Here is a 27,307-nt window from a genome sequence, read left to right on the forward strand (position 1 = left end):
TCTATCAGTGTACATTTCACATGGAAACAAACTACACATCAACTCTTAATTCATGGTCCATTTGAGTGAATTCATTGTTTCTTAAGTATAAATATATGTATGGCTTGATACAGGAGAAATATAGCTTCTGATATTACTTAACAGTATGTGAATATAGATAAGATATATACAAATGTAGACAAAACTTTGATCATTTATTCTATGGGATAAGCCCACTAATTAGTTTCTGTAATTTTTTTTTAGTCATATCAGTTAGAATACAGGTGAGGGGGCTTGGGTAGTTGAGTCTTTTGAGCATCCCACTCTTGATTTCTGCTTAGGTCATGATTCCTGGGTTGTGGGACCAAGATCTGAGTCAGGCTCTGTGCTAAGTGTGGAGCCTGCTTAAGATTCTCTCCCTCTCTCTCCCTCTCCTTCTGCCCCTCTTCCCTGCTCGCACTCTCTTTTTTCTCTCTCGCTCTCTCTCAAAAAAAAAAAAAAAAAGAATGCAGGTGAAAAGGCAGAATAAAAATGTTTTGTTTAACATCTGGACAAAAAAAAACTGAAAAAAAAAACAACAAAGGACTATTTCAGCAATACATGTTAAGGGTGAACTGGAGGTAATTATTTAACATTATGGAAAATGTCTTTGGCTTTAAATCTTGTTTAGTCCACTTTATTATTTTATCTTTAAAAAAATTTTTTATTTTAGAGAAAGAGAGAGAGCATGACCAGGGGAGAGAGGTGGGGGAGCAGGGGGGGAAAGGGAGGCGGGGAGAGAAGGAGAGAGAGAGTGAGGGAGAGAGGGAGGGAGGAGGGAAAGAGAGAGGGAGGGGGGAGGAGGAAAGGAGGGGGAGAGGGAGAGAGACAGAGAGAGAGAATCTCAAGCAGGCTCTACGCTCAGCACAGAGCTTAACACGGGACTTGATCTCATGATCCTGGGATCATGACCTGAGCAGAAGTTAAGAGTCAGACACTCAACCAACTCAGCCACCAAGACACCCATATTATTTTATTTTTTAAAGGAGGTTCTTCAATGCTGGCTATTCTCCACTCTACCGACAATGGCCTTCACTTCACCACCAAACTTCTTGAAAAGGTAGTCTATCCTAGCACTTCCCATTCCTGTCCATTCAATCACACCCTATCCCTTCTCACTGCTTGCACTGTTCTTCCTCATGAGCCACATTTCCCCAAGGCTTGGTTTCCAGCTGTCCTTTTTCTCTATACCTTCTTCCTTGCCAACTTAATGGGTTCAACTACCATCTGATGCATGTGGATTACTCACTCACATCTTCTCTACCAGGCTATTCTGGATACCACTACATGGTATCTCAACCTTAATATGGCTCAAACTCAAAGTTATCTTTTAATTTTTTTTTTTTCAATGTTTATTTATTTTTGGGATAGAGAGAGACAGAGCATGAACGGGGGAGGGGCAGAGAGAGAGGGAGACACAGAATCGGAAACAGGCTCCAGGCTCCGAGCCATCAGCCCGGAGCCTGACACGGGGCTCGAACTCACGGACCGCGAGATCGTGACCTGGCTGAAGTCGGACGCTTAACCGACTGCGCCACCCAGGCGCCCCTCAAAGTTATCTTTTAAATCAGCTCCTTCTCCAGTGTTTCATTCCTTCTATGACATTCTCCTTCTCCTTGGCCTCCTCCAAGGTCTTAGGTAACTTATTCCTCTCCCTGATCACCTGATACAATTCTACCTCATTTTTGCCCTCCACCCCTACCATATTGGTCTCTCCTCTTCTGATGCTGCATCACCATCATAATCCAAATTAACAATCCACTTGTACCTTGCTTACACTACTGTGCTGGCTACTGTCACTCTGTCAAAGGTGAAAGCCTAAAAGTCCCTACCCTAAAAGTTCAGGATATGAACCCACCTACCCCCTTGAACTTACTCCTATAAAGTCAACCCACATGTACCACTAGCAGTTCGTGATTGTAGCGCTTTCTCTCATACCTTTGGTCATGTCCCTCCTCTGCAAGCTCCCTGCCCCAACTTTTGCCTGGATAGAATTTCTAGTCTTCCTTGAAGATTCTGTGCAGAATTTACCTCCTATGGGAAGTCTCTGCTGCTGTTCCTCCCAGCTGGAAAGTGGTGCCATTCTATTACAGCGTTACAACACTATTAAAGTATGGTATCTTTAAGGATAGGATGGTTGTCTTTCATCTAAGTATCTCTAATAAGTGAATGGATGGATTTAAAGGCCACCATGATATTACACCAACCCTATTTTCTTTTTCTCCTCTTTGCATGGCTTATGACCTAGTCAGAGCAAGCTCACTGTTCCTAGTATGTATTCCAAGAGTTCTGAATTCTGTCTTGCTGCTCTTCTCTCAACATTTCCCACACACTAACAGAGATGTTAGGTTAAGAGTATGGATTTCAGGGTACTAACCTAATCTAAATCTTCATTCTGACTATTAATAACCATGTGACCTTGGTAAGTTGCTTTACTATGTGTCACTTCCCTCAACTAAGTAATTGAAAAGTAGGACCTAACTCATGAGACAATATGAGGAGGGTTAAATGTGATAATTATGTTGAAGTGGCTAATTTACTGTCCAGCTGAAAATGACCAGTCGAGTGGAATAACCAGGTGGAAGCCAGTTTTCACCATTGCTGGAGCTTGGCTTCAGTGGTATCTCCTTTGTCAAGTTTGCTTGACATGTGCTTGAGACTGATAGTTACCTACTCAAAATCTATTCTTTCCTTCTGTTTTACTAATGGATGTCTCATCAGGTCAGGAATGAAAATGTGAGGAAAAAACATTTCTCAGCCTTCCTTGGAAATAGGGGTGGCCTTGGGACACTGTTCTGGCCAATGACAATTAAGTAAATTTTTAGATGGAGCTTCTAGGAAAGTTCCCCAAAAGGGGGCAAACCAGCCAGCATATGTCTTTTGCCCTCTGCCCCTCTCCTTCTTATCTGGAATGTGGATGTAATGGCTCCCAGGTACTCCAGGAGTCACCTTGTGTGAATGAGGAAAAAGGGAGTGAAAAGTTAGGAGGCAGAGTTTCTGATGACACAGTGGGGTTGCTGAATAAGCCCTGGACTGCTTGTACTTAGAGTTCTTTTTATGGGGGGGGGGGGGGCAAAATAAAATAAACCTCTAAATCATTTAAGACACTATTTGGATTTTCTTCCACATATCTTGACTTGTGGTCTTTCTTCAGAGTATCTTGACTTCTACCTGACATGCCTCAGCTGAACGTAACCTATCCTTTTTGGAATTTCTATAACACATCATGTGTACCTCTCATCAGTATAATCATCTTTTCTAGCAGACTGCCAATTTCATCAAGATAGACCCACATCAGATTTATCTTAGTTCAGGTACCATGTTAAGCACAGTGTCTTCATATAGGTAAACCTTAATATGTAAAAGCATTTTATAAACTGCAAAAAAATCATATACTCTTATTATCTGGTGACTGTATTAAAGACACACAGAGGCAGATGATAACATTATAAATTTTGATTTAGATACACCTATTCTCCTGAATTACCCAGTATATCATAGATATGGCATGATAATTTTAAGATTTGATCACATTATATATAGATAAGTATATGAAGTTCTTGTTAAAACTAATTCACCACTAACCTGAAATGGTGGTATTCAATTAGACAGCTGTAGAAAACAAACATATTAGTCTGCAAAAGAATTTATTAAAAAATGTTTACGTTTTAGATTAAAATGCTGAAACTATGTATTACCATCCTAATAGCTCCGCCTTTCCCACGATTCTTCACCAGTGTGATCACTCGTACTTTGTCGCTTCCGTATTTCTGGCAATATTTAAAAGCTACCTGTCAAATTATATAAAAGTCAGAATAATATCAACTTGGATTCTAAGACAGTAAACCAGGTTTCTGAGTTTGGCTTAAATACTGCTATTTCCGTTACACTGTTCTTCTGACTAGATTATACACACTGTACATTTTAGTGGCCCAGAGTTGTTGAATTCCTTCAACCCACTAGGTTGAAGTCACAATTCACCTTCCTGCAGAGGCAACAACAGAAGAGGCAGTGGCTGTCTCTTATTTTGACTCCTTTATTTATGCTAGTGAGCTGCTTGAGAAAATAAAACCCATGCGTTGATCGACGGGTACACACTTGTGATCCTCCCCCTGACCCTGCCGCTTACTGCTTAATGACTTACTTACATGTCAGCAACTGATCTTACTCCCCACAGAAGTTGCTCATATCCTGGAATATTTCCCCCAAATCTTTTCACTCAACTGCCATTATTTTTTGATTTACAATCAAAGCCGTGAAACAGTGATCTGTATTTGCTACACACATCTCTTCATCACTCATTTAGTCATCAACCCATTGTAGTATGGTCCATGCCCTTTGCTTTTCCACATCGCCTTTCTATATTACCTATCTTCATCAACAGCCCTCCCCCTCATTTTTTTAAGTAAGCTCCATGCCCAATATGGGGCTTGAACTCATGACCCTGAGATCAAGAGTCACATGTTCTACCAACTGAGCCAGCCAGGTGCCCCAACACCTTCTCCTTTTGACCCTCATCTCCATAGAGAGTGTGAAGTTATTCTCATCTGCTGTTTGCCCTCCTGGCAGACCAGCTTTTAGTTTTTTTTTTTAGCAGCTTAGGAGCTATAGGTCTAAGAATGCAGGAATGAGAGAGGATAATACTCTAAGATACTTGTTACCTCCTGTGGGTAAATCCAGATAGAGGTATGCCAAAGGACATATCTGACACCCACCACCAGATATGAAGGCATCTTCCTATTTGCATGACTGCTTAGAAACTGTAAGGCAAGGTGGAGTATAAAGAAAAAAAATGATGCTTAAGAAAAAAGGAACCATATATTGGTAGGCAAAGAAGGGTCCCAGTGGCCAAGGTGAATTGTTGTTGTTCATGTTTTCTCCCAATGTGATGATCTTCAAAGCTTCCCTGGTCTTATGGAGTGGTAGAACAGCAGGTTTATCTTCCAGCTTTCCATAGGTGAAACCTCTCTGCTTTTTTGACTACCCACACTATAACAACAGAGAGTGCTGGCACAGCTTTAGCACTCTCTGATGACCGGAAATAAGACTTTACATTTGTTAAATTATTCTACATTTCTATCCACTGGCAATCCTAAAAGCAAGTTTACTTACCTTTGAAGTTTGGTCTTTGCTGCCATCATCAACTACTATCACCTCATACGTGAACGTGGGATCTTGCTTCTGCAAGAAGCAAAGATAAAATACCTCAATTTGGCATAAATGCCATCAAGAATTCTGATAAGATTGCAAAGAGTTTAAATAACAACTGTTTGGTTTTTTTTCAGTCTTTGTTCCCTCTGGAGAATACATCCTTACTCTAAACCCAGTGGGGGTACATAAGTCAAAAATAAGCAAAAACAGACAACTGTCACAGCAGAGACTCCCAGAGATGCCCGTCACTCCTGCCTCACGCTGCACTTCTGCTATTTGCCGTTTCCAAGTACTGGCAGGGGCATCCTGTGTAACATGTTGCTATTTGCAATGAATTTGCTTGGCTTTTGTTTGGCTGGGGAGGGAGGCAAGAATAGCTAAGAATCCTTACTAACTCATGGGTTTCTTCCTCACTTCTCGTGTCCTCTAACCCAAGATGCAAGCTCTTTCATTTCTTTCTCTAAGTTTACTTGAGTAGCTATTTCTCCCAATTTCCTGTAGGCTAGGAATATAAATCCTGGACATTTATTTAGTTTAACCAAATCCTACCACAATAAAATAGTTTAGTTGTCCTTGAAGGTTATAAATAATAGTTGTTATAGAGTGATATGTAAGGGCACAAGTCACATAAAATAAAAAGTCCAAGAACCAAAAGGAAGAGAGATGCTGAGCAAGAGCAGAGAGCAAACACTGATTGAGTGTCCGTGAGTCCTGCTCTTGCCCTGGTCCCCCTGCACCAAACTGGTGGGAGCAGCCACATGCTTGCTGTGCTGAGCACTTTGGAGACAGGCTACAACCTATGACCTTGGGCAAGTTACATTTTGGCCTGTTTTCTCATTTAAAAAAACAAAAAAACAAAAAACAAACAAAAAAACCCCACACCTAGTCTATGTGGTTGGTGTAAAGAATACATGTAATAGAAGAGACAGAAGCCACACATTTAATAAGGGCTCCATTCTCTCCCTTTTTCCTTCTTTTTTTTTTTTTTTAAGTAATCTCTACACCCAACATGGGGTTCAAACTCACAACTCCAAGATCAAGATTTGCACACTTCACTGACTGAGCCAGTCAAGCGCCCCTCTCTCCTTCTTTTCTTTAAATTTAATTTTTCAACATGTCCTTCTCTCTTTCAATGAATCTTCTATGTTCCTTTTACAAAGAAAACATAAAACCAATGTAAATCAAAACAAGGAATTTTCTTAAAAAAAACAAACAAAAAAAAGAACCAGCCACAAAACCCATTTGTTTCCTTAAAGTCTCTAAGGAGATTCCAACAGCAGCTGATGCTATTAAACAAGGGCACGTATTACTTTTCTTCTCTTTATTCAGGGAAAGAAGAGAAAATAAATGAGGGGAACTCCTCTGCATAATAAAGAAAAACAAAAATAATTTCACTTTAATTATAAGCCTTTTTCAAATAAATGTCTTTTTAAAAAGTCACAAAAGTAAAAACAGCACTGTGCTGCCACAGAGTCTGCAGATGTACTCAATTTTTTTATTTTTATTTTCGGGCTGTTTTATTTTTATTTTTTAAAATATATTGTAAAATTGGTTTCCATACAACACCCAGTGCTCATCGCAACAGGTGCCCTCCTCAGTGCCCATCACCCACTTCCCCTCTCCCCCACCCCCATCCACCCTCAGTTTGTTCTCAGTATTTAAGAGTCTCTTATGGTTTGCCTCCCTCCCTCTCTGTTTGTAACTATTTTTTTCCCCTCCCTTCCCCCATGGCCATCTGTTAAGTTTCTCAAGATCCACATTCAACTTTAAATGTACCATCAGGCAAGAAGATAAAAGTGGGTGGGAGGGTACATAAGTAATGTCAGCTTTCCAGTTTGTTCTGGGTTCACCCGCCTGCTGCTGGAGGTAGGGAGCCACGTGCCGGGCTTGCTCGCTGACAGCCCATGGCAGGCAACAAGCTGAGCACGGGAGGCCCTGTGACCTTGACGGCCCCGGCCATGGCCGGCACTGCCTCTTACCGTGGGTCTAGCCAGGATCTACAAGTTGGTGATCTAGTCTGGTTTTAATTGGAGACATCATATTGAAAGAGAAAACATGATACCTGTCTCTCCTCTAGATAGCCCAGCGCTTCATCCATCATTACAGGCACTTAAAGAAAAAAAATATATATATATATGAAAAATTGTTTTTGAAAATGATTTACCAAGCCTCAGAACACTCAGTTTACATATGGAGAAAGTCTGAATAGTCTAATAGGCTCCTCTGGGACTTTCCTCCAGTGGCCGTTCCCATCTGGAAGGTCTGCTGTTCACATCTAGCTACTCTAGTCTCTAGAATACTTCAGTCCTACCACTTCTGATGCTGACCCTATCCTCTGCAGCTATTACTCGTTTCCCCTCTTCTGAACTACATCTACTAACTATGCACTCACCACAGCCCACATCTGTTAATGTTCTGGCAAAGACAATAAAGGTCATACTTTAAATTTCCTTTTCTTCCCAAATGACCAAAAAAATGAAATCGGGCTTACACCGTTTTTCTTCATTGTATGAAGGCACAACAACAGAGAGTTGCTTGGTAGGTGAGTCCCATATGCTGGGCAAAGTTTCCTTCTGTCCTCTGGCATTTAAGAAGAACTTCTCTTCTTCATATTGATGAAGATGTGGCATTTTTGTAGCAGTTATAAATGCAACAAAGGAAATCTAAAAGCAGGTATATTAACAAGAAATTATGTTGACATTTTTTTTTGATTTGTTATATGAGAACACATCTTTTACATGATTTTTTTTGTTTGGTGGAATATTTACTCTCAGTTTTTAGTCCATTAACAATGGTCTAGAGATGACACCAAAATTCAAATCCCTTACTTATGCACTGGTTATTTTCCTTTCTTCAACTGGTAAGGTACTAATAATAATGCCTTAGGAGGCTCTTTGTCTCTTCTGATCTGTCATCCCCAGGACTCCATTGTCCTAGATCTAATAGGGAACAGTCACTAGAAGTGCAATCTATGATGCCCTGAACCTCCAATCCCCTGGCAAGCACATAGTTAGGTCTGATTCCTAGTTGGAGCCTGTATGTGACAGAAGGTAAGTTCACAGTACAGGCAGAATGTGTGGAATGAGGCCAGACCTCCCATCTAGGACCAAATCAAGCAAGGTTTTGAAGAAACGACCCCTCCACCCCCATGGTAGGGGCCAGTAATGCTTAAGAATATATTCTTGGCACTTATCCTAGATTTGAATTCAGAATACATTATTTTTTGGGGTGCCTGGGTGGCTCAGTCGGTTAAGCATCCAACTTCAGCTCAGGTCATGATCTCACTGTTTGTGAGTTCAAGCCCCATATTGGACTCACTGCGGACAGCTCAGAGCCTGAAGCCTGCTTCGAATTCTGTGTCTCCCTCTCTCTGTCTCTGCCCCTCCTCCACTCGCTTGCTCTCTCTCTCTCAAAAATGAACATTAAAAAATTTAAAAAAAAGAATATATTATTTTTTTTAAATAAAGTATCAAACTTGTAAGCTCTGTCACCATGCACTACTAATATTTTATAGCTCCCTTCCATTTTTATTTGGGAGCGAGCCCTGTAAATAACCATTCTTTGTAACACTGTTTCTACTGGTACACTTCCTGCTTTTAAAGCAGTCAATCCACAAATATTTGGAATGCTACTCATTTTTAATGTGGTGACCATTTATAATATTCCAGTGGGTACATACTGAAATTGAACTTGTTCTGATTAGTAGGAGCATGGAGGCAGTATCCCGACTAGTGGTTAAGAGTTCCTGTTCTGGGGGTGTCTGGGTGACTCAGTGGGTTAAGTGTCTGACTTCAGCTCACGTCATGATCTCATGGTTCTTGAGTTCCAGCCTTGCATCTGGCTCTATGCTGTCATTACAGACCCCACTTTGGATCTTCTGTCCCCCCCGCCCCGCCCTTCCCCCGTTCCCCTATTCACATGCACACGCACTCTCTCCCTCTCCCTGAAAAAAGAAAGTTCCTATTCTGCACCCCAGTGTCCAGAATGTGATTTCTAAATTCAATTTCCTAACAAAAGTAATCAATGCTCTCTGTAAGATGCCACAGAATCACCTCATTATTTTGAAAATTCTGCCTTTTGTCTTACCTTTTATAAGTGAAAGATATGTCAGAGTAACTGAATGGCTGAGAATGAATTTTTTTTTCATTATAGAATTCCAGGTAATACACGAAAAAGGAATGATAACAATTAGAATATTCCACCTTGCAACCCCCAGAGAAATAATGGATTTAGGTTGACAAACTTTATGATTGGTCGGTCAGGCTAACAAAATTGAACTCCTGGATCCTCTCAACACCAGAAAAAATTAGATATAACAAGCCTTCTGGTATGATACAAGAGGAAGTATTCAGCATCAATCACATGCCTTTTTTGATTAAAAACCTCAAACATGCATTTGATTACATATCTAAATATTACTACCAGTTAATAGGAAATCCAGGAGACAGAGTAAGATGCTAACAATCACCAAGGGGATGCAATCAGTAGAATTCAGATTGTTGGAAACTCTACAGGACAAACGACTACTTATTAAAGACAAGGAAAAACAAAAACAAAAACGCAAGACAAACTGTTACAGATTAAGATACTTGAGACGTATCAATTGAGTGCTAAGTGTATGTTAATGCTCAATGGAACAAAAAGACTATACTAAAACATACATGAGGCATTTGAACAGATGGGATATTTGAAATCACTTAATAATGGTTAAAATTTTTAAACATCCATGATAACACGGGGCACCTGGGTGGCTCAGTCAGTTAAGCATCTGACTCTTGTTTTCAGCTCAGGTCATGATCTCATGGTTCCTGAGTTCAAGCCCCGCATCGAACTCTGCACTGTCAGTGGGGAGTCTGTTTGGGATTCTCTCTCCCAGTCTTTCTCTCTGGCTCTCCCCTGCTTGTACTCTCTTTCTCAAAATGAATAAACTTTAAAAAAAAACCATAACTTTATTATGATTATATTTTAAAAAAGGGAATCTTGTCTTTAGAGATAAATGCTGGGGATTTACAGATAGAGGTTATGTCTTAGATTTACTTCAAAACAATTCAGAAAAGTGGGGTGAGGAAATGTCTGGAAGGTGGATATATATGAAACTAGTTGCTTTTTTTTTTCTTTTATAATTTCCTGCTCTGGCATTAAAAAAAAAAATGAAGTTCCACTAGCTGTGTGACATTTTCATATGTGAAATCTCTCAATCTCAATCTGCTTCCTCATCAAATAAAGCTAATGATAATAACATTTATGTCAGCATTGTTTTAAAGATCACAAGGGATGCCCCTGTTAAACGCTGAATACAATATCCAACATATTATAAGTCCTCAATAAATGGTAGTTCTTATAATCACTGCAAGCCAGTGGGATCAAATACTTCCAGTATACCCTCATAATGGACTCATTTAACTCTGTGCAACAGACAGATTTAACAAGACGATTCAATCCCGGATTCTGTCAAAATTTGCCCCACTGAAACCCTGACTTGCTCCAAACCCCGAAAAAACCCAGAATCTCCACTATGGAAGAAAGAAGACCCCTTTCTCACTCAGACACAAATCACCAAAGTAGTCAGGACACATGGCTTTTTCTCTATTGTTTCTAAACCGTGAGTTTGCAAACCTAGCAAGGTGGAAGAATGGCCTTCCTAGCAGTGCTATCTAGAGGGCTAATATGAGTGTCAAGGAAGCTGAAACTTCCTTTTACTCCTGGAAGTGTACTGGAGTAAACTCCATTTACTAACTGGATGGCAGGTTCATTCCAAATTATATGAGGGAAAGGTCACTTGGCAAATTGACTATTAGTTATGGATCAGCAAGTGTTTATACAACGTTTCTGTTTCCACAATAAGAGCAGAGAAAACACGAGTTTGAATTCTATTGTATAGCCTCATTCCGAGGCAGCGAATTTAGGGTGTTCAATAATGGGACGTAACGACTCCCAGACACATGGTAACACCACGCCTGTGTGTCTTCGTCTTACTGTGTCCCTCCTGGGTCTTCTTGATCCACGAATTTATTCCAATCTGTAACAGATGGCTCTCGGCGGTGCGCTGTCACCACTTTCTGTTTAACATCAGGAAAAGGGTGAGTCTAGAAAGCACACACCTCCTGGGGGCTCAAGACCTTCCTGGGTGGAGCCAGAACTGCATAGGCTGCAGGCCCGGGGTTGGGGGTGGGGGGTCTTGGAGAGGTCGGGACAGATAGGGCGGGTGGACAGAGGTCCAGGGACCAGGGGGCAAATGGAGACTGGTAAGCACGACCCCCAGTGAATAAGCGTACAAGACTCCGGGCATAGAGAGAGGTAAAGCTGCAAAACAAAAATAAATACGGAAGAAAGGGTGTGTAGAATTCTAGGAGAAGGAATCCTCGGGTCAAGATTTGCGGGAAGCCTGGTGGAAAGGGACCCGGCGAAGAGTGGGCAACGCAGAGGAGATGCGTGCCGGCCGAGTCTCTAAGACAGCAGTGAGCCTGGGCCTGCGGCGATCCCCCATCCCTCTCCTCACCAGTATCAAGGCTGCGGCCGCCAGCGCCACGCCGAGCACCGCCAGCTGCAGCACCAGCGAAAGCATCCTCCATGCCCAGGTCGCCGCCCGCCCTACCAAGTACCTACACACACGCGGAAGAGCCCCGGTGCAGCCCCGCCTCCAGCCGGCAGAGGGGCCGCGCAGGCCTGGCGCCCGCCGCCCACAGCGCCCTCTCGCGGCAAGGCGAGGAGAAAAACATGTAGTTCTTGGGAGCCGGGGTCAGCTGTGGAGGCGGGCCCTCTGTTCCACAGTGTGGTGGACAAAATCAGCAAGTAAAAATGCAGGATGTCCACTAACTTGAGTTTCAGATAAGCAATGAACAGTTGGTTTTTTTTTTTTTTTACAGACTTGTTAAAATATAATTCGCACACCATACAACCCACCCATTAAAAAAATTTTCGGTATATTACACGAGTTTTTAAAAACTGATACAACATAGGGGCGCCTGGGTGGCTCAGTCGGTTGAGCGTCCGACTTCGGCTCAGGTCATGATCTCGCGGTTTGTGAGTTCGAGCCCCACATCGGGCCCTGTGCTGACAGCTCAGAGCCTGGATGGAGCCTGCTTCCAATTCTGTGTCTCGCTCTTTGTCTGCCCCTCCCCTGCTCACGCTCTGTCTCAAAAATAAAACATTAAAAACAATTAAAAAAACTGATACAACATAAAATTTGTCATTTTAACGAATTTAAGTGTACACTAGTGTTACTAATTACATTCGCAATTTTCTGCATCCATCACCGCCATCTATTTATAAAACATTCTTTGCTCCCCCACAGCCCCTGGTAACAACTAATAGCATGTATTGTTTGGGGTATACACACTGTACGTTAGCCAATTTGACAGTAAATTATATTTAAGAAAAACATTTTCTCTTTGTTTATCTGACATTCCAATTTAATCGGATGTCTTGTACCCTGTCCGGCAACCCTACCTAGGAGGGAGGGGGAGGTTTTGAGCCGCAACACAAGCCACTCCTTTGGAGCCTGCTCCCGGGACCTTCAAAGTATAACCTGGTGCGGATAGTGAGTGCACAGAAAGTTTATGTAATTCTCCAGTAACTAGAGCCAGGAGCCCTTTGCTTGGGAGGGGGCAAGCCCAGGGCCCAGCCTAAGACGGAGGCGGAAAAAGGACACAGACACTCTGGAATAATGCTCCACTCTTAATACTCAATTCCTGGCAGTAGGGTCGGTTTTCTCTTAAACTCTTGAACTACCAGACTGTTTCTAGAAAGATACACTCTCGTCTTCTCTGATGGCAGATTCGTCAAAACGCGTCCAAGGGAAAGAAGAAGCCTAGGGGCGTTGCCGGGACAGAGAAGGTCGAAGCAAGGTGGGCCGAGAACCACCCGCGCCGCGCCAAGCCGGCTGCGTCTCAGGCAGCGGGACGAGAGCGCAGGCGTCCTTGTCGAAAGTTTGGAGGCGGTGTAGGCGAGCGGTCGCGAGGCGCGGCGTTGCTCTGCGCAGGCGCACGCGCGCGGGCGGGAAGATGGCGGCCGGGTTCAAGTGAGTGTCGGCGGCCCGCGGGCGCGTGTTTGTACCCTGGCGGATGGAGGCTTCCTTTAACCCTTCGCTGGGATTTTTTCACCTGGAGGCCACCCTGCCATTTTCCCACTCCTTTTTCTAACGGAAGCAGGCGACGGGCGGAAGGACCTGGAGGTGGTCGTAGTGAAGGGAAAGCGGGCTTTCCCGCAGTGAGAGGGGAGATGGAAGGGACTGTGTACAGAGTTCAGTATCGGCTGCAAGCGCTTGTGTAGTGGACGCGCGGCCCCACCAGACACCGTCATAAATCTTTGAAAAAGTGTTGTGTCGGAACCACATACCACCCTATTCTCCCTCTCCCTGATTGATTTCTAAAAGACTGTGCCTTGTTCGGAAGGTTTTACTTAAGCCTCTTTTGTGCCAGTCTGGTGAAGCCTGTAGATTGTTGTCCTCAGAGTCAAGTTTTTAAATGGATAAGATAGAGACGATTCCAAAGGAAAACAATTATGTTGACACAGTTTTCTTTCTATTTGTATGAACTCTGAGTTCTTGATAGAGTGATAAATATATGCTTTTCGAAATTAACTTTCTTAAACAAGATCTAGTGGGGAGTATAGTAACAACTGGAATTTCAAAGTAACGAGTTGGCACACAACCTTCGACAACTCCAAAGTAAAACGAAAACATTTAATCTCTGTGGTTGTTAAAGTTGCAGGCACTAATATTTTAATGAAGGCATAACTCATTATTCATTTCATTATTGCCTAGTCATAATTGAAGAACATGCTAAATTTCAGTTACAGGATAGTGCGAATATTTTTTTCTTATGCTTCGGAGCGAAACTGACATTACTAATATTTTAACAACTGGATCAAAGGTTTTGGGCTCCAACCTGTGATTGTTTAAGGTAGAGTTAAGGACAGCAGTTGAGTGTGATTGCTACGAGAAGAGTCCTAGCTGGCAAAGTAAACATCAGAATTCATGAAAGAAACTTAGTTACAAACTAGGGAGACTTATGCTGCATGATCACATTAAGATCTTTGCCAGTTTCGGGATTTATGTTAAAATTCATTAACTTACCTCGATATATGATTCCATGTTTCAGAACTGTGGAACCCCTGGAGTATTACAGGAGATTTCTGGTGAGTAAAGGTGGTTTTGTACAGGTTGTATTGTATCTTTTGATAACAGTATCAGGTGCCTCTTTGGAAATTGACTTATATGAATTAATGAGGCTTAATGTGTTTTCCCTGGTGTGTGTAAAATACAAATGTAGATGTAATCTCCTTTCATGTAAATGTGTTTATTTAGAAAGAGAACTGCCGTCCAGATGGAAGAGAACTTGGTGAATTCAGAACCACAACTGTGAACATAGGTGAGGTATTTTCAGTTCTCAGATAGAATGAAGTTGCTTCAGTATTTTTCTTGTTTTTTTATGCTAGTATTTTTATTTGTAAAGTTTTTTTTTTTAAACTATCGTCTCAATTGATCTTTTTAAAATTTGAAGTTTTCCTTCCTTCAAAATCTCCAAGACATGGTTTTCTTTCTTTGTTAAAATGTTTATTTTTGAGACAGAGAGAGAGACAGAGTGTGAGCAGGGGAGGGGTGGAGGGAGAGGGAGACTCAGAATCTCAAGCAGGCTCCAGGCTGTCAGCACAGAGCCCAGTGTGGGGCTTGAACTCACCAACCACGAGATCATGACCTGAGCTGAAGTCCAGTGCTCAACCGACTGAGCCACTCAGGTGCCCTGTTTTCTTTTTTTTTTTTCTCTTCTTTTTAATGTCGGAGAGAGAGAGAGTCAGGAGGGGCAGAGAGAGAGGGAGAGAGAGAACCCCAAGCAGGCTCTGCCTTGTCAGGCGCTGTCAGCACAGAGCCAGATGTGGGGCTCAACATCTCATGAGGAGATTGACCAGAGCCGAGACCAGGAATCTGATGCTTAACCTACTGAGCAACCCAGGTGCCCCACAAGACATGGTTTTCTCGTATGTCTTATACTTACTAAACTTTCTGTTGCAAACACAGAATTTTCCAGTTTAACCTGACATTCCTAAGTTTTAGTCAGAGCCATTTAAACAGTATTTCAGCCAAATTCTATATCTAAGGGAATCCTATTATTTTGTGTTAAGAGGTTTTTATCTGTACAACAGTTCTGTGACTGAACGAAATGGTTAACTCAAATTCAAGGACAGGTGAATAATACCTAAAACAGTAATTTTAAATAGTTACATTACTTAAAAAGGGCTTGAGGTATGAATACATTTTAATAAGAAACTGAGATACATAGCAAGAAAAATTATATGTAGAAAATGAAAACTTTCTGTGAACTCTTTCATTTTGCTTATCTTTCCAGGTTCAATTAGTACTGCAGATGGTTCTGCTTTAGTGAAGCTGGGAAATACTACAGTAATTTGTGGAATTAAGGCGGTAGGTTTAATATATCTTACTGAGATTTGAATTACCAAATTAGCTTCATATACTTGTTAGATTGTAATTTACACTGATAATTCTGTTGATTAGGCAGTCAGCTGTCAGTTTCTCAGTATTTTTCATTTTCCAAGAGCTTTCACCTTTGATAATACTCAAAGTCTAATGACTTTTATGAACATTTGTCAGATGGACTGAAATGAAACTATTTTTTAAAATTTATTTTGAGAGAGAGGGAGAGAGAGAATGAGTGGGGGAGGGGCAGAGAGAGAGAGGGACAGACAGAATCCCAAGCAGGCTCTCCGCTGTGAGCACAGAGCCTGATGTGGGGCTTGAACCCATGAACCATGAGATCACGACCTGAGCTGAGATCAAGAGCCAGATGCTTAATCCACTGAGCCATGCAGGCACCTCTAAAATGAAACAATTTTTTAAATCCTCACTGCTTTTAAGTTTTTAAGAATTTGGTTGAGAAAGGGATTTTGGTGACCTCCTGTTAGCCATTTAATCTGTGCAAATTGAAATTGCTCAAAAGAAAAGTTTGAGGGAGTAAGAGCTACTATTTACTGAGTACCTGTTGTGTTCCAGGCACCTTAAATTAGGTGCTTTATTACAAAATTACCAGTTTAATCATGAGAACAATCATTTGAGAACAGTCATGAACAATCATAAGTGATAAACAATCATTTATATGAGGTTCAGTGACTTGTCCAGGAACATATCATAACTAGAGCTTAGATATAACTTCGACTCCAAAGCATGTACTTTTTCCAGTATACTGCACTGTTGAGTTTTTGGTTACTAAATGATTGGAAGAGGGTGGTGCAGAAACTCAATATGTATTTATGAAGAGCCCAGGTAATTTTATTATTATTATTATTATTATTTATTATTGAGCCCAGGTAATTTTGGTAGCACTAGAGTGTAGGCAGCTATGTCATCCTGCTTTTTTATCTTGTAGACCTAATGTGAGGATTGGCTCCAGTGTCCATGTAGCCTGATGACTCCCAAAGCATAGTAGAATATCTTGTAGTTAACTAGCTAAGGTGGTCTTTGCTGAAGGGTTCTCCAAGTGATTGCTAAACTGTCTTCACAATTTGAGTAGCATCTTTCATAGGAAGTGTGTTTGCTTCTATAGGAATTTGCAGCACCACCAACAGATGCCCCTGATAAAGGATATGTTGGTAAGTTAAATGGTTTTGTAATTTTAATACAAATACTCTAACACATTTAATTCTGATCTTAATGCTAATGTTAAGTCCTAGTAGTTGAGCTGAAGAAAATTTATGATTCAAAAATACATAGAAATGAAGCAGACATTGCTGAAAAGTTTTCTGTATTGTTTAGAAGATAGCCTAATAGCAAGATAGAGAATTCTGTAAAATTTTCAACTATGATCAGTTGTTTATATATTCAGATGTCAACCAAGAAAATAAAAATCTTAGGAGAGTTGCAATTACAAACGTTTATGTTTCCATAAAGATTCATTTATACCACTATGCAATTTTCTTCTTGCCTTCGACCATCTGTTTTTTATGGTAGGAACCAACATTTTAAAAATGCAGGCAGCTGGTAGAGTGCTATATACTGTTACAGATTGAAGTATTTTGTTAAATATATTTTTCTGAAGGATTTAGGATGATTGAGGCCTTAATAGATGCTTTGTATTTTTTTGGTATTATTTGTGTGAGAAAAAAAGTTGGAAAATGTAAATTTTATTTTATCTAAGCCTAAGAATCTTAGACCAAAAACGAAATGATGTGTTACAGTGTTTTCCACTTGGCCAATCCTAGCTTTGACCACTGTCACCTTTGCAGTGGATTGATTAATAATGTCTTTAAGACTTCCATAAACCAGAGGTGAAGTTTAGTTCATAGCTGCAGTGTTTCTTTCAGTTCCTAATGTGGATCTACCACCTCTGTGTTCGTCGAGATTTCGGTCTGGACCTCCTGGAGAAGAGGCCCAAGTGGCTAGCCAGTTCATTGCAGATGTCATTGAAAAGTAAGATCATTATAACATTTGACTGTCATTCATTTTCAGATAATTGTTGACCTTTAATTTATTGTACTTTATTATTAAATCAAGTTCACAGATAATTCAGAAAGAGGACTTATGCATTTCTCCAGGAAAGGTAAGATGAATAAAGAAGTTATGAGGTTTTATTAATTCTGAATTGTTTTTTGTGGGAAGAGAACAGGGGAATTAAAATAGTAGACCACAGTGGCCTCAGATATGAATGTCTTAAGCTGGAATTCAGCTTAAAAAAAAAAATCAGGCTTACTCTGTAACATCTAAATAAACTACGTGGTTTATAAAAAAAAAAAAAACGACTTTATTTATTACCTGATTGCGAGCTACTTTTTGAGCTGAGGTAACTTTTAACACATAATTAGTCCACTGTTTATTCCATATAGAGTATTAACATCTGATCAGCCAACGTGTTTAGGGTAAATCTACACTATAAATTTTAAGTCTGTTTAAAAGTTAGAACTAAGATGAGTAGGATGTAGAGGCTTTTTGTATTTGTGGGAAAGTACATTTTGGGTTTCATTTGGAACTTTCAAAAGCATTTCCTTCATCTGCTAATTTGTTTCTGTAGCCCTTGATGGAAATGTAGATGTTGTTACCTGACAGCTTGATAGTTAAATGCCAGCTTTTACCAGACCTGTCTACTATGTTTGGTTACTGGTTGTGTACTTCGTAAAGTTTTTAAGTTTTTGAGCCTTGAAGGTTATCATGCTGGTCTACCCAAGGGTTCTGTGTGGTTTTAAGTTGAAATACCATGTTCTAACCATCGGAAGGCTGTAATTTACACTCTGTAAACTCTGTTTTAGCTTTCTTGGGTTCTGTACTGTGATATCATTTGCCTGGACTATGATGGGAACATCTTGGATGCCTGTACATTTGCTTTGTTAGCAGCTTTAAAAAATGGTAAGCAACTTTAATAAAAGGGAATATTCCTTTTTATATATCAGGATATTCTGTTAAACGTTATCAATAAACTTTTTAAAGGTTTTTTGTTAAAATTTAGTGATGTTTCTAAATTAAGAACCATGTTTATATCCACTAAATTTACCTTAATTATCCTAAGATAATTTTTTTAAAAAGAATATGTCTAGACAATTTAATGAGGGAAAAGTGAATTAACAAAGCATAGAAAGCTGTATTTATTAAACTACAGTGATTTACTTCACATATTTGCCTTTTCTAGTACAGCTACCAGAAGTTACTATAAATGAAGAAACTGCCTTAGCAGAAGTTAATTTAAAGAAGAAAAGTTATTTGAATATTAGAACTCATCCAGTTGCAACTTCTTTTGCTGTATTTGATGAGTAAGTTAATCAAATGTCTAAAAATATTGTGTATTCAAGGTAATTATGGACTGTTACTCAGCTTTCTAACTTTTCAGGAAGTGCCTAAGCTGACCATACATCCTAGTTTGCCTTGGACACCTAGATTTATAGCTGTTGTCCCTGCAGAATTATCAGCTAACACTTACACTTTCAGCTCTCCCTACCTGTTCCTTGATTTCCTTATTCCTGTGTAATTAACCTTCAATTATTTCACAGATTTACCTTAGGCTACCTTCTGTATTTACTATGGGTATTAAAGATTCTAACAAGTAGTAGAATATTAGGTTGCTATTAACTTTTCTGGTTTCCTAACAGTTCTTTCTGGTGTTTGTATTTGACATTAATACCTAAGCTAAAAGGCAAGTAGTGATTTTATTCTTTGCAAATGAAATTTGTTCCGTGGATTGATAATTTATACTTTTTTTTTTTTTTAAATAGCACTCTGCTCATAGTTGACCCTACTGGAGAGGAGGAACATCTAGCAACAGGAACCTTAACAGTAGTAATGGATGAGGAAGGCAAACTATGTTGTCTTCACAAACCAGGTATGTTCCTTCCATTCAGTCCTTTAATTTTTTTTTTTTTTTTATGTTTATTTTTGAGAGACAGAGTGCAAGTGGAGGAGGGGTAGAGAGAGAGGGAAACACAGAATCCGAAGCAGGCTCCAGGCTCTGAGCTGTCGTCAGCACAGAGCCCCAATGTGGGGCGGGGCTCAAACTCATGAACCATGAGATCATGACCTGAACTGAAGTTGGTTAAGGATGCTTAACCAACTGAGTCACCCAGGTGCTCCACGCCCCCCCATTCAGTCCTTTAACATGTAAAGTAAAAACTCAATGTGAGCTTCTTTGTATTAGAGAGGGCCAAATGGAATGTTTTGTTGTTTGCTAATACAAGTTTCTGTGGTTTCTTGGTTATCTCAAATTCCTTACATTTCTATATATATGTCTACCATGGTTCTTAAGGTATGCATCAGAATCATTTGCAGGTCTTGTTAAAACAAAACCTCAAATCTTGAGACAGTCTCACTGGCTTGCATTATTGAATTTTTTGTTTTATAACATGATATTGATTTTTTATAAGTAAAACATCTTAAAAGTGTTGGCACAACAATTTTTCAGGTGGAAGTGGGCTGACTGGAGCTAAACTTCAGGACTGTATGAGCCGAGCAGTTACCAGACACAAAGAAGTAAAAAAGCTAATGGATGAAGTAATTAAGAGTATGAAACCCAAATAAACCACCACCACATTTTCAAAACGGATTTGTAAAAACTGTATTTGTTACACTGTGCACAAACCTTTTATACTAAATAAATATCAAACTACATTCTTCTGAAAGATGTTTCTAGTATTTCTTAGGTCACTTCCACATGTATTATGTACAGTGAAACCATTTTGAAAAAGCAGTAACTTAGGCAAACCAACCCTAATGGTTCATTAAACCATCTCCCTGTTTTTACTTAAAAATGCTAGGGTTGTGCTTCTGTATAAAGTTTGTACATCTAGCAATGTAAAATACTGACGTTAAAAAAAAACAAAACCAAAAAATGAAGTAGAAACTCAGAATCCTTTTGATTCAATGCTCTTAATGGTTTTAAAAAAGAAAAAAAAGCAAGACTCAGAATTTTGGAGTGGTTGGCGTGCCTCTCTTCATTTTACTTTTTGACTGGCTGCCTGTATGCCGATGACGATGTAGCTGAGCTGTTTGTGCTGCTGCTGCTGCCATAGCCATTTGATGCTGCAAGAATCGCAACTGCTGCAGAAGGGAGGGAGAAAAAAGTCAAGTTACGTTAAATGTAGGCAGGTATGGAAAGGTGCTTTTCCTGAGAGATGAAAACAACAAAACTGAAAGGGAGAAAGCACCAAGATAACGAAAAGGGACTATACCACACTGAGACAATGCACAGTCAAACAGCACCAGTGGCACAGAAGCCTGCTGAGGGCTTTAAAAATGGTTCTTGGTAAACTTTAAAAATATTTCTGTTACTTTGCCCCGCCAGTCTATATTGTAGTAACTCAGCAACTTCAGTTACACTATTTTGTTGTAGGATAGTTTATAGCAATATAAAACCACCCTGCATATCAGAGAATCAACTATAATACGCTGACTTCCTACAATCCTGGAATAACATTTTCCTAAAACAGGTATGACATTTACTAACAGGAACACTGGTATACTTGCCTTTTTCTGCAGTACAGTATCAAAAAGTTAACCTTTGGCACTTAACAGCTGTCTGTTTCAAAATCTACTGGAAACTACAAAATGTAGGTTATTGTGCCACCAGCACTTCATGAGAGATTTTAAATTAGGAAGAATATGGCTTAAATGTACAAATTATGTTCCGTGCTCCAAGCTGACTAGCTAAAATGTCAGACTTTCAAGTAAAATTTGCTAAATTATTTATCTACTACCTTATAGTCTTAAAAGACAGTAAAATAAAACTAAAGGTATGTTAAGGTACTTTTGGAGCAGAGTATCTTTAAAAATGTAATCAGAGTGAAGTTGCTGGATTACTTGTATCTGTTGCTGCTGCTGTTGAAAGGCAGAGGAGAGCTGGAATCTCTGCTGAGGAAGGCTTTGCTCAGGTCTGTTCTCGGCAGAGCCAAGCTGAGACAACACTACAGAGAGGAGAAGGGGAAAGCAGGCCAGTCAAAAAGTTTGAAGGCTACCAGGGTTAGAAAAGGACAACACAGAAAATGAAATAATAGAAAAGTTATCAGTATGATTAATCTTAAGTATCAAATCACAGACATTTCAGAATAAATTTAGTATAGTCTCCTGTTAGTTGAGGGTACCACTGATTATAAAATCTCCTGGATATGAAAGGGAAGGGAGTGCCCACGTGACAAAGCACTGTATCCCTCTTAAATTTCAATGAAATTTGTATTAGTGCTATTTTGTTGAGAAGGCTTTCTTGCAAAATGTAAAATACAGTATGTACTTTAAAATATAGTCAGTGAAGTAGGAAAAGGGGTGGGAGAAGTCCAATCTACTAGTCTGATGAAACTGGTGGACCAGTGCTTTAAACAAAAGATGCTGCAATGAGTTTAGACTACACTACTAACAATGGTGATTAACTGAGACTGCATTCATTATTCCATTTCTTTCCAAGCTGAGTGGGGCCAGAGTAATCAGTTCAACCCTCTCAATGTACAGATGCAATTCCAGGCCAAAATGTAATCAAAAGTAATCATTGGCAGAGCTAACGCTACAAACATTCCCATGATTTTTCAGCCTAGATTCTTTCCAATAATGTATACGACAGCCATTTTAGGAAATTTATAACTTTGGTGCTAAAAGGTTTATGGTCACAAATTTCCATCTGGAAATTCACCAGCTGTAAATAAGACATTATGTAAGACCTTGCTTACTCTAAATTCAGACACTGGGAGTTTGTATATAGATAGGACAGTGAGCCCAGTGACATTTCGAAATGTTGATGGTATGTTCATTTACTCAATACTCAAACTCTATCATAGGTTACTTACACATGTGGCTTCATGATTTTAATTAAATGCAAAGTTATAATTACTGTCTTTAAGTGACAAGATATTTTCATTAGAGGTAAATCTTTGGTTCACCATTTATTGCCAGAAGTGGTGAACAGTTATTTAGGATAATCTCAACTTTTTTTTTTTTAACTGATGGTAAAAGTGGCTTATAAAGTTATTTCTGACCATTAAGTCTTAATTCACGCAATTGCAAGCTACCAAAGTGATTCAAAAGATTATGCAATCGAGAAAAATGCAGTCTCAATAATAACTCAGAAGAACTGAAGACTTAATAGCTTTGGTAGCTTCCTAGTAAGTTGGGTAACTGTATAAAATTCTGCTAACAAACTGTAATGTGAGTAAAACACAACTGCTGTTAATGTATGTTGGTAAAAATACTTTTAATCAACTGTCAAATTAAAAAAAACTCAGACGGCTATCAATTGACTTAATAGTTCATGCATTAAATAGAATATATTTTTTCCCCAGTCACTGCTTGTAACAGAAGGAAAATTAAAATACTGAGTGAGATCCCTAAGTGATCAGTTATTTTTAGTAAATTCAACATATGAAGGTATGAAGATACCAACCAGCTGCCTGTGACTGCATGAAACTTCCTACTCCAGCAAGGTTAATAACAGCAGCGTGCTGAGCGGATAAGGCCTGTTCTTGACTGGTAGAACCTTGTTCAGAACCCTGAATTAAAAAATGATACATGACTTGTACAGAAAGAAAAACAATTTGAATCAGTGAAAAATTTTTTTTCTTGTATGAGGAAAAATACCAACATTAAGACTACATCTTGTAAAAAGAATAACATAAAAAAATATTTCAAACATATTTAGAATTAGCAAGAATAAAGATGTGCTATTTCTTTTTAATTTTCAAATAAGCTCTATGCCCAATATGGGGCATGACATCATGACCCAAAGATCAAGAGTCACATGCTGTCTTACTACTGGCACTCCAGTATGTCGTCATATTTTGAAAGCAAAAAAAAAAAAAAAATTAAACAACCTAATTTCCCAGAATTGATTCTTTATTGGTTTGTTTGATGCTGTATTAATAATTCCTAAGCTTTCTATAAAGCTTCATCAAAACTATTTTTTAAAGCTTAAAACTCTTTGCAATGTAGTTCTAGAATTTCTTTCTTTCCTTTTTTTTTAAGTACCAGAATTTCTAATGATCACAATGAAAAAAGGAAATAAAGAGACAAAAAAAGAAAACTGTCTTTATTTGCAAATGGAATGACTATCTAAAAGGAAAATCATAAAGAATCTACAAAAAAGCTCCTAAAACTAATAAATGAGTTAGTTCAGTAAGATTTCAGAATATAAGATCAACATACAAAAATAAATTTTATATACTATTAGTGAACATGTGGAAACCTGAAATTTAAAGAAGTACCTATCATTTACAACTCAAAAAAAGAAAAACAAAAACCCACTTTTGTATAAATCTGCAAAACATATATAGGACTTATATGCTCAAAGGTAGCTGATTTTGGCTTAGGTAGAGACAGTTCCGTGTTCATGGACTAGAAAATTCACACAGTAAAGATGGTAAAGTCACTCTCAAACTGACGTATGGGTTTAAATTCAATTTCTTTAAAAATCCCATTTTTCCTCCCCTGCCACCCCGCCCCTTATCTATAGACAGGATGATTCTAAAATTTGTACGTAGGGGCGTCTGGGTGGCTCAGTCGGTTAAGCGTCTGACTTCGGCTCAGGTCATGATCTCGCGGTCCATGAGTTCGAGCCCTGCGCTCAGAGCCTGGAGCCTGTTTCAGATTCTGTGTCTCCCTCTCTCTCTGACCCTCCCCCGTTCATGCTCTGTCTCTCTCTGTCTCAAAAATAAATAAACGTTAAAAAAAATTTTTTTTTTTTAAATAAAATTTGTACGTAAAGGCAAAAGATCTGGAATAGCTAAGCAATTTTGAAAAACAAAATAGGAGGAAAACCTTTGCCTGATTTTAAGATTTCCCATATAGCTTACACAGATCAAGACAGTGTGGTACCAGCACAGGGACGGAAACATAGATAAGTGGAAAAGAATAGAGAACACAAAGAGCCATGCAAATACATCTTTACAAAGGTGCAAAAGTAATTAAACCTATGAAGATGGCGTTTTCAACAAACAGTGCTGTAGAAATTGGACAATGTTCCCTCTTTGCCCCCCACCAATGTGGACCTAAGTCTTATACCTGACACAAAAATTGACTGGAAACGGATCACAGATTTAAATGAAAAGTTATAAAGGTGTTAGAAGACAACACAGGAGAAAATCTTTGGGGTCTAGGGTGGGGTGAGGCATTCCTAGACATAATACATAAAGCATAGTCTATAAAAGAAATAAACTGATAACTCAGACATCACCAAAACTAAAAACTTTTGTTCTGAAAGACTTTGGTACCACCTAAAATAGTGTTTGAAATAACATTTTAGTAAACAACATTAATTCAAACATTTCAAAAACGTTGTAGGACATTTATCTTCAAGGGACTTCCCTAGATACTGCACAGAAGAGCACAGAACTGACAGAAGAGGACCCTCTTGAACTTGGAACTCTGCTCATGAAATGAATAGGAATAAGAAAAACAGATTACATTACTTCTGTAACAAATCTATCCTAAAACAAAGGAAAACTCCCCAAATATAACTCCCCAAAACCTCCACCCAACTAGCACAACTTCTCCTAAAAACACCCTACAGTGTTAAACAGAACTGTAAGACAAAAACCACAAGATCATCAAGAAAAACTCAAAAAACTTGAGAGAACTGAAAAATACATGTTTTTGCAACACAATGGAATTAAAATAGGAAGCAATTACAGAAAGTTATCTGGAAAATTCTCAAATATGTGGAAATCAAATTGCACGCATCTAAACAACCCATGGACTTAACAAAGAATTCATGAGGGACGTTAGAGAATACTCTCTGATGAATGAAAATGAAAGCACATACATCAAAATTTCTGGAAAGCAGCTCAAACACTACTGGGGAAAGAAATTTATAACACTGTTTATTTTAGAAAAGAAAGGCTGCAACTCAATAATCTAAGCTCCTACCTTAAGAAACTAGGAAAAAAAGGAGCAAATTAAAACTACAATGCAGGAAATTATTCCAGAAATAAAGACCTGAAGATACACATTAAAAGGGCCCATAGGAAAGGATGGAAAGATAAATTCTGACAGTTTCAGACTTTAAACATAAAAACAAATTTTCAGGGTTTCTAGGCAATATTCTGCAGTTAACTTACAACAAACAGCAAGGTAATTGTAACTAGTGCCAGACTTTCCAAAAACCTACAAAGCAAGTGAACAGTGGGCAGCATTTTCAACAAATTAAAACTATAGAACTCTCAGAAGAAAACTTAAAAGCTTCACAATACTTGATCTGGCAAAGATTTCAATATGACATACCAAAAGCACAAGCAGCAAAAGTAAAAATAGGTAAGTGGGGACTACATCAAAATTAAACACTTCTGGGCATCAAAAGACAATCAAAAGAGTGAAAAAGCGACCCATGGAGTAGAAGAAAGTATGTGCAGATTATATACTTGATAAAGGATTAATAAGAATTTCTGTAACTCACGAACAACAAAACCCCCAAAAAATCTGATTTAAAAAATGGGTGAAAGGAGCTGAGTAAACATTTCTCCAAAGAAGATATATAAATGATGAGAGCAATACATGAAAAGATGTTCAACAGCACTAATCATTAGGGAAACACAAACCACAAGGAGAGATTACCTCACATCTATTAGGATGGCTACTATTTTAAAAAAGCCCAGAAAATAACAAGTGTTGAAACCTGTTAGAATGTGGAGAAACAAACTTTGTGCACTGATGTGGAGAATATAAAATCGTATAGCCTTATGGAAAACAGTGTGCAGGTCCCTCAAAAATTAAAAATCCTACTCCTGGGGATTATCCACAAGAACTGAAAGCAGGGACTTGAAGAGCTATTTGTACACCCATGTTCACAGCAGTATTTATCACCGCCAAATGATGGAAGCAATTCATGTGTCCACTGACAGATGGAAGAAACAAAATGTGTGTGTGGGTGTGTACAGATATCTCGAGATCTATGGAATATCCACAATGGAATTCCACAATGGAATATTATTCAGCCTTAAAAAGTACAGAAATTCTGACACACTAAAACATGGATGAACCTGGAGGACATGACAGTAGTGAAATAAGCCAGTCACCGAAAGACAAATACTGTCTACAGCAGTCAAACACGGAGAAACAGAAAGTAGTTGTCAGGACTCGGGAAGGGAATTAGGGAATTATTGTCTAATGGACACAGAGGTTCAGTTTTGCAAGATGAAAATGCTCTGGAGACTGGTGCGTGACAATATAAGTATACTTAACACTACTTAAGATGTGCATTTAAAATGACTGAAAACAGCAAATTATGTATTACGTGTATTTTATCACAATTAAAAAACAAATGCAAATCAATTTTTCTATCCAGCCAAGTAATCCTTCATGAGTTAAAGAATAAAGAAAAATTGTTTTGAATGTGCCCTTCCTGAGAGTCTATTAGAGGATGAGCTTTTTACCCAACCAAGACTTGACTGGGGAATCTTTGTGCACTAAGAGAAAACTCTGGGGCGGTAGGACCCAAAAATCAGTATTTTTAGTTCCCAGATCATTCCAAAGTACAGCAAAGGTTCAGAAAAACATGTAGTTTCTCCTAATTTAACTTACTGCAGCTATTATTCAATCTCATTCTGTTTAACAACATATAAATATTTATTTGTGTGTCTCTTCCCTCTGCCCTAAGCTTCATAACAATAGGGACATCTCTATTCCAACAGAGACAAAAAATACTGTACACAGAAGATTGATGACTGGCAAAAGTGC

The 27,307-nt window shown here is 39.0% G+C and overlaps 3 protein-coding genes across 22 annotated transcripts in view; 1 reads left to right on the top strand and 2 right to left on the bottom strand.

Annotated features, from left to right (window-relative positions):
- The window catches only part of ALG5 (ALG5 dolichyl-phosphate beta-glucosyltransferase), a 42,362-nt gene extending 30,573 nt beyond the window's left edge, over nt 1–11,789 (bottom strand). Inside the window, exons 1-5 of one of the 2 annotated variants that reach the window (XM_030309300.2) lie at nt 11,669–11,789; nt 7,661–7,832; nt 7,232–7,278; nt 5,131–5,199; nt 3,717–3,809 (exon numbers count right to left, since the gene is read on the bottom strand). In XM_030309300.2, coding sequence (XP_030165160.1) covers nt 3,717–3,809; nt 5,131–5,199; nt 7,232–7,278; nt 7,661–7,832; nt 11,669–11,734 — 447 coding nt within the window. In that variant the 5' untranslated portion in view covers nt 11,735–11,789. The remainder of the gene's footprint in view (nt 1–3,716; nt 3,810–5,130; nt 5,200–7,231; nt 7,279–7,660; nt 7,833–11,668) is intronic. The other variant, XM_030309310.1, reaches the window with a different exon arrangement.
- A 1,366-nt stretch (nt 11,790–13,155) lies between these two features.
- EXOSC8 (exosome component 8) lies at nt 13,156–20,269 on the top strand. The gene is made up of 11 exons (XM_030309324.1): nt 13,156–13,189; nt 14,271–14,307; nt 14,477–14,540; nt 15,516–15,589; nt 16,728–16,773; nt 17,485–17,590; nt 17,675–17,720; nt 18,424–18,520; nt 18,801–18,921; nt 19,381–19,487; nt 20,064–20,269. The coding sequence occupies exons 1-11, from the start codon at nt 13,173–13,175 to the stop codon at nt 20,177–20,179; spliced, it is 831 nt and encodes a 276-aa protein (XP_030165184.1). The 5' UTR covers nt 13,156–13,172; the 3' UTR covers nt 20,180–20,269.
- Nucleotides 20,201–27,307, bottom strand: part of SUPT20H (SPT20 homolog, SAGA complex component) — a 43,508-nt gene continuing 36,401 nt past the window's right edge. For 12 of the 19 annotated variants that reach the window (XM_030309177.1, XM_030309194.1, XM_030309229.1 and 9 more), the window contains 3 exons: nt 23,025–23,130; nt 21,458–21,561; nt 20,201–20,698 (listed from right to left, as the gene is read on the bottom strand). In XM_030309177.1, the coding sequence (XP_030165037.1) occupies nt 20,561–20,698; nt 21,458–21,561; nt 23,025–23,130 (348 nt within the window). In that variant the 3' untranslated portion in view covers nt 20,201–20,560. The remainder of the gene's footprint in view (nt 20,699–21,457; nt 21,562–23,024; nt 23,131–27,307) is intronic. The other 7 variants (XM_032594065.1, XM_032594068.1, XM_030309257.2 and 4 more) reach the window with 1 other exon arrangement.

Source organism: Lynx canadensis, chromosome A1 (genome assembly GCF_007474595.2).
Source record: "Lynx canadensis isolate LIC74 chromosome A1, mLynCan4.pri.v2, whole genome shotgun sequence".
In the NCBI taxonomy this organism is placed as follows: Eukaryota; Metazoa; Chordata; class Mammalia; order Carnivora; family Felidae; genus Lynx; species Lynx canadensis.